We start from the raw sequence: 12,530 nt of genomic DNA, 5'->3' as shown, positions 1-12,530 counted from the left end.
GAATGATGCCTGCCGATTCCCGCAAATAAACTTTCGCATTTGACAAAAGTTTAAGTGCCGCACTTTTAATTACTTTTGTCTGCAGTGAGCAGAAGTCTCCCCACAGCACCCCACGGCCCTCCACAGCCACGCACATTTTCAATCAATTTGCCGAAGCGTCCTTTGAGGCCGCCTCAACGACGCTCTTAGGTTCCTTTGTTTGTCGCCAGTGGTCGTCGCAGTACTCTCCGCCCTGGAAACTGAAACTCGCTTAGAAGTTCCGCTCTTCGCGCACGCAACAAGAAGTGGCAAAAGTTTGTTCACGCCCACCCGGCGGCTCCCCATTTTATTGGCCTGGTACTGCGGGGGCGGCCAAATGGCAAAGTTTTAAGCGCTTGCCGCACTCCCATACCACCTATCTATGGCTGTACATTGGGTATTGGATTGGGTCTTTTGTCAACGCCAGAATCTATTTGTTGTGCAGATTTGCCACTTTTAGTTTTGCCGTGAAAGTTTCTGGGCCGCCTGCTCTGAATTTTTAATTGAATCTCGAATGCAACCGGTAACCCAGTGAAATGCTTTCCTTTCGCCATTTGCGGCGTGGTACTCACCCAACATTTTGTTCCGCGCCACATCGATACGTGCCACTCCAAAGGCCGGATCCGTGTCCGCCGTGTAGTTGTCGATGGTGAACTCCCAGTAGTGGACGCCGCGGGAGAAGCCCACCGAGCCAAGGGCCACCCGGTGCTCCCAGCCCTCGACGCTGACGGTGGCGTTATTTTTGCTAAAGATTAAGCCAGAGCCGGCGCCGCCGCTCAGAACTGGATCAAACGTGAACCAGGCCACTGCAAAAGAGAGCAAGAGGAGAGGAGAGGAGAACAGGGATGAGTGGAGGACCAAGTGCAAAGTGGAAAGGAAAACAAAGTCAGACTGGTTGCAATTTTCACTATTGTCAAAGCTCAAGTGGCCAGGCCAGGCCATGGCATGCCAGAGGAGTCCAGTCCAAGTCAGAGCTCCGAGCTCCGAGCACTCCTCGTGCCGCATAGTTTATGCTGTTATGCCCCGCAAAGTATGCAACGAGCAGCAGCACCACCAGCAGCGGCAGTCGCCTCAAGTCGAGTCGAGTCGAGTACTTTATTAAATTTCCTTTTTATTGTTGTGGCCGCATTAAGTGGCCGAGGCTGGTCCCGGATCAGCTGGGACCCGCCGGGACGCCGACTCCGGTGATGATGATGATGATGACGTTGCAGCGTTGCCGAGTTGCCTCTTCTCCGAGCTGCTTTTGACGCTGCCATTTTCCTGTTTTATTAGCCACCGAAGGCAATTGTGTGGCCAAACAAGCCACAAAAGCCAGCATCTGGGACAAGAGGTCTCTTGGCACCGGGGACCGGGGACTGGGGACTGGGGACCTCCGTTGCTTTGTTTATGTCGGGAATATGAGATTTGAGTCAAGTACTATAAACTATGACCATGATGCAGCCATTTAATTAGCCGCTATATGTACATTTCATTACCGAAGCTCAAAGTCGGATTAGGATCATAATTTCGATATCCTGGAGAGACTCAAATTAAGAGCGAAGTGTGCGGTTCCTACGACTCTTCCTTGAAGGCCAATCATCTGCCTATACTGTGGCAAGGATAAAGGTGCCAGCAGTCTTGCTATGCATGGAAAGGGCTTCTGTTTTCCATTGACCCCTCTCCACCACCCTTAGTAATTGTCTTAGCCCTCCTCCCTGCTTTCCGAAGGTGTTACCAGACCCCAGCCCATTAGTACGGACCGCCCGCAAACGTCACGAGCCATAAACTGTTAACTGGTTCTCCGTTAATTACTTAGGGGCACGCGCTCAGTGTAAACACTTTCTAAAACAACAATTTGGTCGACGATCTGCGGCCCGGGTCCGCTCAAACGGTCCGTAACCCCCTGGAAGACAACTCGCGGACTCCCAGAAATAATCAATTAAAAGTTGCAAATTAATGGCCACCAACTAATAAAGGAACGGTACCAGGATCAAGCCAGAGCCATAGCGGGCTGGCAATTTTATAAATTAAATAACTTTACGCGGCGTTTCATTCGCCCCGTCATGCGGTCAGGGGAGGAGCTGCTGTCAGGTGCTGCATGCATCAATCAAGCGAGAATTGGATTGCAAAAGACATTCCCATTCTCAGGCATTGCTCCCCCTCCCCCCTGTCCTGGTGGCAGCCCCATTCTGGTTCACGTTCTGTTTTTCCCGCCCGGCAGGCGTAAAGGGGTCAATGGCTGTTTGACATGCAAAGCACGAACGGAAGGAGGCAGGGGTGACGCAGGGGTCGGCGGCGCATGACCGAAAAGGATTAAATTATAAAGCAGTTGGAAAAGTAGCTCCCAAGCAAACGTTGCACCCAGTCGCAGACCCAGTCGCAGACCCAGTCGCAGTCCCAGCTCCGGCCAGGAGGAGCTTAATTGAAAAAGCTAGTACGGCATCAGGGTCTCACCTTCGGCAGTCTGCAGTCCAATCAGCGCCGAGTATTCACCCTCTCCGGCGCTATTGAAGGCCTTCACCCGGGCATTGTACATCGAATTGAAGTGAAGACCGTCGACGGTGCAAATTGTTTCCTTGCCGCAGTAGACTTCCTGTGGGGTAAAGAAGGGGAGAGGGGAAAGAGCCAAATTAAAGTTTTCATCGTTAATAAATTGGAGGATGACAGCTATTCTTTCAGCCACTCAATCTGTTGATTGAATCGCCCATCCAGCCAATAGACCACTCATTCGCCCACTCTTTTGGTCGGTTATTCATTCAGACAGTCACTGGGAATGGTATTCATTAATAGACTCCGTCTCTGATCATAGATTCAGTGGTTTAATCCACATTTACGGCATATTTCTATATATATAGCAAATAGGCTTTCATTCACTCAGACTTTTCCCAGTCATTGCCAATTCCTTATTTCAGACTTTACTTACCCGAAACTCTCCGCCGCTTCCATCGTCCAGTTCCAGGACGTAGCCTTCGACGGTGCAATGAGCCGGTGGCTGCCACGCAACTGTGACGGAATTATTTTCCGCTGAACAATCCGTCGGCAAAATGCTCGGAGTCAAGGGTGCTGTGTGGGGGGGAAAGATGGTGAATAGGCGATTCCGGGAAGTACAATTTCTTAATGAACGGATAGGGAGCCGTGCCAATTAAAGGGAAATAAATATTCGAGCCACAAAAGAAGATTAACAACCGTGTCAGCAATAACTCAAATAAAGCAGTGCAAAAATAATGAAACAACCCACAACCAATAACAGAAACATATTTTAAATACTGAAATAGATGTGGGGGCAAAGGCGTCTGTCACCGCTCTTCCATTGCACATTAATCTCGTATTAATTGCCCGGAGGAGTGCCGTGCCCCGCCTGCCCCTGCGACTGGCGACACAAATTCACGACGCAACACAAATGGCAATGGCAGAGAAGCGAAGGGCAGCGCCTAAAATTATGCCATTCACAACAAATCTAATATACCCTTATACTCATTTTGAGTGTTGGGTATAATAATAATTATACTTTATATATGTACATTATATAATAAATATAATATAAAAATCTAAAATAATAATTATACTTTGTATGCGTTATATTATTATTATTTTAGATTTTTATTAAATATTGATTATTTTTGATTTTTATTGAATAATTATTATTATAAATATTATTCTTGATTTTTATTGAATAATTATTATTATAATTATTATTCTTGATTTTTATTGAATAATTATTATTCTTGATTTTTACTGAATAATTATTATTATAATTATTATTCTTGATTTTGATTGAATAATTATTATTATAACTATTATTTTTTATTTTTATTGAAGATTTATTATAACTATTATTTTTGATTTTTATTGAATAATTCTTATTCTTGATTTTTATTGAATAATTATTATTCTTGATTTTTATTGAATAATTATTATTCTTGATTTTTATTGAATAATTATTATTATAATTATTATGCTTGATTTTTATTGTATAATTATTATTCTTGTTTTTTATTGAATAATACTTTTTTTTTATTTTTAATGAGTAATATTATTATTTTGGATTCTTATTGTATAATTATGATTTTTGATTTGTATTGTTTTTGCTTAAAATAAAACTAAAATAAAAAAAAAACGAGGGGGAACTTTGTGAGTTGCTGCGGAGACCGCAACTCTACATTTATACCCGATACTAAGTCAGTATGGCTCTCCTCCGACAAACGCCGCTAATATTAAACGACACTACAAAGAGTGCGTGCAAGAGAGACAGAAAATCAGTCTGAACATGTATGAACATGTCGTCGGGGGGGGCTGTTGTGGGGGCTGAAGGGGGTGTCGTTGCTCTAGCTCTTATAGTCTTTGAGCACTAGGCGCTGATAGGGACGGACAGACAGACATGGCTCAATAATAATATAATATACCCCAATACTCATTTTGAGTATCGGGTATAATTAAGATACTTTCCGCCAAAAGCCGTCAAGTGTCACCGAAACAAGGCCCGTGGCGGGGAAACGAGCAAGGCAAAAAGGCACAAAGTATAAAGTTCGAAGCAAGGTGGCTCTGGATGGGTATAAGCGTAGGGGATAAGCCCAAGCAGGCTTCTCTGAAGAGGGTCAATTCGGAAGAAAAACAACGGAAATATAAATGAAATACAAAAATAATATCCAGCTTAAAATAAAATAAAAAATAAAAGCCAAAGCCAAAGCATGAAATAATGAACGGGAGAGAAGTGGGAGAGGAATCAAATGAAAAGCGACGGACACAAAAATGTGCGTAAAAAATTATGTCACTCAAAATGGCATTGCTGACACCCCCGCCCACTGGCCACCGCCCCTCGGCCCGGCGAGGCATCTCTGCCATGCGCCGGCAACCGGAAGTGAAAATATTTGGACGCATTTTCTCTTTTGCGGCTCGAGTGAAAATAAAAGAAAATTATTATGCGTGGCCGGAACACAGAAAACAAAGCCAAAACAAAAAATCCATGAAAACAAAATGGCCGAAAATGAATGTGTGTGTGAGCAGGCATAGGTGTGTGTGTGTGTGAGTGAGATGATGAAAGATGAAAGCACCAAAGAATGCCCAGAGTTTTGCCCAAACAAAAATCAAACGGTTAGAAATTATGGAATTAAATTTCATGAGATGGTGTCTTTAGTGTTTTTTGGGTTTTGTCATTCTTTAAGAGTTTTTAACATCTGTGGTTGTGGTTGTTGCTCACCTGCCGGGCACCTCTCATCTCCGTCTTTGAGGGCTTTAGATGATTCGGTTTATTTGATGATGGAGAAAGCAAGCGGCACATTCAAAATGGGGTTGGGGGGGAGGAGATGCGAGAGAAGCACAAAAGTTAGACACATCAGACAATACAATTTATATGCTATTCTATTCTGTGAGCCCAAAGGTGGTGAGGGGGTGGTGGGGCCTAATGTGCACTATCCGATTTCAACACTTTCACTTTAATTGTCGGGGGCTCCTTCGCTGGAAATTTGTCAGCCACACACACGTGTCCCGCATCGCAGCGTCTCTCGTTTCTATATTTAATCCCTTCCTCCTGGGAGTTGCCCAAACTATTTTCGAAGCCCCTTCAGTGGCCCCTCTTGAACGGCCCTCGTCGCAGAGCTGAAGAGCTCTTCCCGGCATTGTTTCAAGGGCTGAGGTGGAGTGCAGCCGAGTGCGGGGTTTGTTTATGTTTAAAGGGTGTTGCGGAATCACACCATTACACGCCGTCGGTGTCAATGGGAGATCGAGTATGAGCATGTGTGTGTGTGCGTGTGCATGTGTGTGTGTGTGTGCGTGTGCATGTGTGTGTGTGTGTGCTTGTGCTTAATTAGTTACAGTATTTATGAGACAGTTTACCACTCGTTCGAATGCGACTATTAATATCTATCGAAGGTCTATAGAGAGCCTACCAAGCTTCACTTCCCACTCGAACTATTCTACAACTACTCCAACAGCTAGCTCTCTTAACTAATCCTTTGGGTTAGCCAACAATTAATTGGAGGTCTAGAGGTCTGCGGTCGGACGAACCTTTCATTTGGATAAAGTTCAAGTTGTCGATGGCCCGTGCCAGGGCGGCGTCGTCCAGGGTCAAGTCCACGATGGGCGAAACACGCGGCGCCGCATTGGTGACCTCCTGGTGCCAGGTCATGTCGGTGTTGGCCACCCGATTGATGAGCATGGAACCAACCTGCAAGGACGCATCGAATAAGCACCAGACACATGTAGTTTGAGGGATGTACAGACCTGTAGAAAGGCGGCGCTGTCAGTCTCCTTCAACGCCTCGATGCAGAACTGGATGAGGCCCGTGGTCTGCTGCAGCTTGCCCGTGCAGTTCGATTGCTGATCCTGCGGAGCGGAGGTGGAGACGGAGGTTAAAAAAAGCAGAGAGCGGGGGGGGGGGGGGGGGGGGGGGCCGTGAAGTGTGTACCCACCTTCAGTATCCTGATTTTGGTGTCCTTGTCCATGCGGATGGCCTCCAGCAGATACTCGCGCCGGTCGTGGATGGCCTGGATGAGGGCCTCGCACTGGGCGTGCACCAGACGCTCGAATTCCATGCAGGATTCCTGATTAAAAACCGGAGCTGAGAACGGGTTCTGTTTCGGAGTAGGTCCGGGCCACACTTACCGTCACTTTGTCGCTCATGCCTTTGAGGCGCTGGATGAATTCCGTGGTGGAACGTGCCTTCTCCGACAATTGTTGCAGATTGTGCGAGAGCTCCGTCTGCAAAATACGGGAATATGGGAATCGTAGGACAATGACATCAGCGCAAATATTAATAAAAAACAAGCCAGGAATGCAGAAATAAAAGTTTACGGTTTACGGGTGCACGGGTGTACGGGTGTACGGTTTACGGGTTTTCTTTTATGAAGTGCTCGCCGCACGGAGGCGCCCGCGGTGACAGCTCCCTTCACATTTTCCATGGCATAGCTACAGTATAAAAAACCACCCCCGCCCCCATCCAGAAGCCGCCCCCCCAAAGAATCAGTTGAAAATATGTCTGTCTGGCAGTACTGGCAGTACGGCTCAATTACCGGGGGAGTAGAGCCATCACGCAAGCCATTTCCACTATCCGGCATTTGCAAAACCTCATTTGTTGAATGTTTTTGCCAAAACATAAAAGAGACAATGTTTATGTTGCGGCGTTGGAGGCATTTGCGCTTGACACTGACATGACACGATACGACACGACAGGACACGATGGCAGCAATTTGAACAATTCAATTCTCATCAACGGGAAATTTGTTCAGCAATTAAATTGCTCATACGCCACCCCACGCAGCCCCCCACGCAGTGCCCCACGCAGCCCCCCACGGCCTTCGTCTTCAACAATTTCAATTCATTAGCATTAAAATGGCTTCGTGAACGTGAACCCCGGCCAGCCATCTGTATCTTTGTTTGCAATACAAGGCATACACTGCTCCTACTCCCACTCCCACTCCTCCTCTTGCGCCCTTTTCCGGCATGTTGCTGCCCGCAGGACACTTTGGCATTGAACGTGCAACTCCGTCGCACCATAATTGTCCGGCTGGATGTCGAGGAGCTGGCTCAAGTGCTTACCAGACGACTCCGCTCCAGGGACAGATCCAGCGCCGGTATAAGAGCGAGACCGAGTACACGTACACCCTCGTAATACCCGCCCGGGGCCTTTACATGCTTTTCACTTTTCTAGACAAACGGAAAAACAGAAAACGGAAAGGGACCATTTCGTTCCGTGCCTTTCTCTCTGGTGCCTTTCCCATGCCAAAGACCGGTCCGGTGCTTCTGCCAGAGACGGCGTGCACTCATTACCACTTTTGGCATTTGTTTTCTGATTATTTTATTCTATTTGCCAGTCGTCGCCCTTCGTCCGCCGCTGCTGCTGCTGCTGTTTCCCTTCTTTGTTTGCTTATCAAATCAAAATAGCTGCCGGTGCACCTTGCGGGTGGGGGATCGCGCGGAGAGTGCTTTTTGTTCGGATTTCCCGGTCTTATTAGGTCCCGAGTGCCAGTAGATACCGATATACATGGACTGGAAGCTAAGGAGATCCGGGGAAGCCCCCGCTTTGGCACTCTTCTGGCAGATTTCTTGGCACCCGAAAAGCCACCCCTGTTGCTTCCATTTCCGGCTCATTCCGGACTGACCAAAACGAAATCTCTTTGCAAGTAAATGAATTTTCAATGCTTTCATAATTCTTCAAAAGAGCAGCCCACAGAACGGGGCCCAATTACTGGGAAATATCTGGTATCCAGGCCCCCGTAATGAGCAGAGCCCTCGAACAAGGCAGCTTATGACGATTACATTCATTAGCTGAATGCCAGTCCCACTCCTGCTCCCAATCCTTCCACACACAGATAGACAGACAGACAGATGGCTAAGCGCCGAAAAGTCGGCAAGGGAAAAGCTGATAGTGCAGGGGAGGCGGACGGCTAAGTGGCGGCCAAGAATGCGCAACGCGGACAGAAAACTGTTGAAATTTAATCCCTCGAGGGTTGCTTCAACGCTTCCTACACAATGCAGGGCCACACTCCCACTCCGCCCCACTCCGCCCCACTCTGGGGAGAAGTGGGGAGTGATTTTGAATACGAAGTGAAGGGCGGAGTGGCTGAGAGCCGGACTCCGTCCCGGGCTAATGCCGAGAGTCTGTTTTGCATTGATAAGCTGCCCTCTCCTGTTGCGTCCTCCCCAATGGCAATCCTTTTGAAAACATTTTCTGAGCTGCGATCTCCCTCCCCCCCTCCCCCTTTCCTCCCCGCTCTTTTATGACACATCGCCATAAAAAAAATATATCAAGTGCGCAGTCCGAATAAAAAGCTCCCTTCGGAGAAACAGGAGGGGGGCGGGGGGGAAGAAACTTTTATCAGACAGTAAAAAATAATAATAATATGACATGTTTATGCGCCGCAGACGCAGAGGCAGCAGCGTCGGCAGCAACGGCAGCGGCAACAGAGGCGACACCGAAGACTTCTTTAAAGTTGCTACGCATGCAAATCGTGTAAATAATTCAAGAGCTCCTGTCAGGCGGCGCAGAGCGGCGCGGCGGTGTCTCCTCTGTCCCTTTTGTGGCACTGACGTGGCCGTGACACATGGGCCCGCGGGAGAGACAAATAAATTATTAAGCTGTTGAGAAACCCAACCGGCAGCAGTGGCACTGGCAGTCACTCATATTAATACGCTAAATGTTGCAACAATGTGATGCCTTGAGGGAGCCGCCAGATGGGGCCCCGCTCGACATTCAGGTAGGAAAAACCACTTGGGGCTTAGGTGCGGAACACATTCCATGGCGGAAATCGAAGCAGAATTCATGGCACAAATTTGCTGCCACTTTAAGTATTTACGCTGCCACTTAACAGCCTTCTTATCACTTCAAACAACGGCCAAAGGGATCTGCCCTGCCTCTTATAGCAAGGAGACGCAAGATTTGATCTCGGAGAAGTGGCAAACAGCCCCCCATGCCACGACATGCCACAACTGGTAGGCTGCAACATAGGGCTGGGGGACAGAGTGGACAGCGGAGCAGCAGATAAAATCGCAGACTTTGCGGCGACGACGCCTCGTGGTCGTGCGGCAACAAGTTGCCAGCCACCGACTGCCGTCTGCTGCCGTGTGGCGCTGATTATCAACAGAATGTTGCCCATAATTTAGGGCTACACGATGCAGCTTGCTATAAATAAACCATCAACATGCAGTTCCACTCGTGTCGTGGCACGCGGGGGAGGGGGAGGGAGAGGCAACTATCGGGGGAACGGAACGGAATGGAATGGAAAGCCAGAGCTCGTTAAGCCGTTTTCGGAGCCGAATTGAAGTTGTGCAACATTTAGTTGGGCGCCCCCAAAAGGCTTGAAGAGGCTCGAGATTTTCAGAAGTGCAACAGTCGGCGGGCGGCGGGCAGCGGGCGGCGGGCATGTCGTAAAATGATGATATATCACGAGTGAGCACTCGTGCCGGCGCTATGTGAGAGGCCAATATTTATTGTGGACTAGGCCAGAGCGAGACGTGACAACGACTCGAATGTCTGTCGAGCAGGTGGCCAGGCAATCGGGCTTGAATTATAACGCATTTGAGCCATAAAGCCGCAGACATACGACTGTTTGCGGCTCCGATTACCTGGTACACATGTCGGGCTGTCCCCCGAATATGGTATCACACAGACCACGCACATAAATATCATTTACCGCCAATTCGTGTTGATGCACATGCAACACGTGGCTCTGGCTCTGGCCATTCCGTTCCCCAATGCCCCACAGATTTGGCATGCCATAAAAAATGATGATTTCTCCTGCTCTCAGCTTCCCAGCAGAATGTCTCAGTCTTAATGATAGCAAATAGCGTAAATAGAGCCATATAATACCTGCTATAAGTAGGCACCCGTTAAGGATCAGGTTGATAGGCATCTGCACAATTTTATAGCATGTGTTGCACGATATTTATGGCACCCTGGGTCTATGATTGATATCCGCAGCTTAGAGCGAGTGTCATTCAAACAAAGCTATCCATTTCAGGCCTTTAACGATCGTCAGAGCAGAGACCGCAGTACAGTCCAGTGGCTAGAGCCACCTTGGCCCTAATTATATGTACTGTCGAAATGCAGCTCTATCTCAGGCCTGAGCTTACCTTCTTCGTCATATTCCCAGACCCAAAGCAGCAGATGGGCACGGGGGGGGCTAGGGCTGGGGCTGGGGCTGGTTCTGGCGGCTTGGGCACACTTGAGGCATGAGTAATGCGTGGCGCGTTGCAGTCGCCTTTGAGGCCCGATAAAAAGCTTAAAATACAACTTACATTCTGGCAAGATATGAATTTTAAGCGCACAGCACATCCCATTGATTTATGTGGCAGTCAAAGGAAGCCAGCCACTGACGGCGATGGTTTTTTAAATTGGATTACGAGTGTCTGTCTGTCCCGTGAGCTCCCTGATTTGCATGCCGAGTGTGCGGCTGAGTATCCGATTAAAAATAAGCCAAGACGACAGCTTATTGAGCCGCCGGTTCGTCTAATTAATTAACGACTAGTGCCAAGATCCGATGCCCAAAATGGAAATGGACTCGTGACATCCCAACGATTTGAAAACCAAACAAAACAGGAAAGGGGAAACGGGAAACGGGAAAGGGGTACCGGGAACCGCAGACGAAACAGCAAATAACCAAATGAGGGGAGTTTCCCTGTCTCTTCGATTGATTGCGATTCTGGTGTGGCACCCACTCCAAAGGGACACAGACACGGAAAGGGGGACTGGGACAAACCGCAGAATCTAATTTAGAAAACGTCGGTGTGTGTGTGTGTGTGTGTGTGTGTGTGTGTGTGTAGAGCACATGTGGAGTCATCTGACGAGGGGGAGTCAACAAATGTCTACTGTCGGGTGTGTAAAACAATATTTGAACTGAAGGAAAAGGAAACCAAAAGGTAGAGCCAGGGAGCAGGGGAGCAGGGGAGCAGCGCCAATGCGCAACAATCAAAATATTTTCATGACAAATTTAAAACAACAGAACCATGAAGTGGAACACGTTGCAAGCGTTTGGTCAGAAGTGCTCGTACTTGCAACAGGGAGCAGTGGCCTGAGAAACAAGTTTTGCGGCGTTCAACCAAGCGGAATGAGACATGTGGGAAGAGTCCAGGAGCAAACACTACAGCGGAGTGAAGGGATGGCAACTTTGAACCCATCAAAGCCACTGGGACCCCTGCGGAAACCCTGCTAATCCCCTCAACTCAAGAAGTGGCACACGTGTCTGCGTTTACAATTCATTACGGACGCCTCAGACCCAAGCCCGACATTGACTTTCAGCTGACCCAAAGTCAATTCCAGTGCGGGGCCCCGGCGACACTGTCAGCCCTCGCGATGCATAACGGCATCTGGCCGAATGCCTCTGAATGCCAAACTGTAAGCCACTTAATCTTGTGGAGCGGCGGCAGAAAGACTCGCCAAATGCAGCCCGGAAGCCCCAAAGAGGAGGGGGGAGGAAGGGGTAACAAGACTTGATCATTATTTACGCATAAATTAGGATTAAGGCGGCCAGAGCAGCGCTCCAGACACTTCCCCAGAAATCATATTCTCAATTTTGACCTTATTTGGCTTGGGCTCTTCCTCGGAACGTCCAGACCCATATACGGGATGGTCACTCGGGGACCAACTAAGCGGCAATTTCGCCTCGTTATATGCAGTAACGATTTGCAAGCCCTAACGACGGGGATAGATACCCCCACCGGGCTCCCCCTGCCCTCGTAATGCGACAAATGGCTGCCGAAAGGCACTCCAGCACTTTCCATATTCGCATTATCACCGCAGATGACAGTTCTTGTCAAATTAGTGACATTTCGAGTCAGGAAAATGCGCAAATTTTGCCCAGGTTATACGATATATTCCCCCCTAGTCGATGTCAGGGGGTGGCTCTGACGAGGCTAAGCAGATTAGCACACAGCAATGTCTACAGAGGGGGACTCTGCATGACTTACGTTTATAAGTGCTTATTTATGAATGTTTTGAAACTTGAAGCGAAACTTTAACGAACCATTTTTCTAATCTTTAAATATATGCATGGAATATTTATAGGGAGGAGGCATAGATATCAACCCAATCGCTGTTCCAA

General features: G+C 48.1%; 1 protein-coding gene across 2 annotated transcripts in view; it reads right to left on the bottom strand.

Annotated features, from left to right (window-relative positions):
• The window catches only part of LOC6596628 (E3 ubiquitin-protein ligase TRIM9), a 74,391-nt gene that overhangs the window by 2,469 nt on the left and 59,392 nt on the right, over positions 1-12,530 (bottom strand). Inside the window, exons 2-9 of one of the 2 annotated variants that reach the window (XM_026987596.1) lie at positions 6,598-6,693; positions 6,405-6,536; positions 6,217-6,318; positions 6,001-6,160; positions 5,195-5,227; positions 2,921-3,060; positions 2,452-2,590; positions 591-824 (exon numbers count right to left, since the gene is read on the bottom strand). In XM_026987596.1, coding sequence (XP_026843397.1) covers positions 591-824; positions 2,452-2,590; positions 2,921-3,060; positions 5,195-5,227; positions 6,001-6,160; positions 6,217-6,318; positions 6,405-6,536; positions 6,598-6,693 — 1,036 coding nt within the window. The remainder of the gene's footprint in view (positions 1-590; positions 825-2,451; positions 2,591-2,920; positions 3,061-5,194; positions 5,228-6,000; positions 6,161-6,216; positions 6,319-6,404; positions 6,537-6,597; positions 6,694-12,530) is intronic. The other variant, XM_026987597.1, reaches the window with a different exon arrangement.

Source organism: Drosophila persimilis, unplaced genomic scaffold, assembly GCF_003286085.1.
Source record: "Drosophila persimilis strain 14011-0111.01,24,50 unplaced genomic scaffold, DperRS2 tig00000124-arrow-pilon, whole genome shotgun sequence".
In the NCBI taxonomy this organism is placed as follows: Eukaryota; Metazoa; Arthropoda; class Insecta; order Diptera; family Drosophilidae; genus Drosophila; species Drosophila persimilis.
The sequence above is the reverse complement of the archived record's forward strand: the minus strand, read 5'-3'. Positions and strand labels throughout refer to the sequence as shown.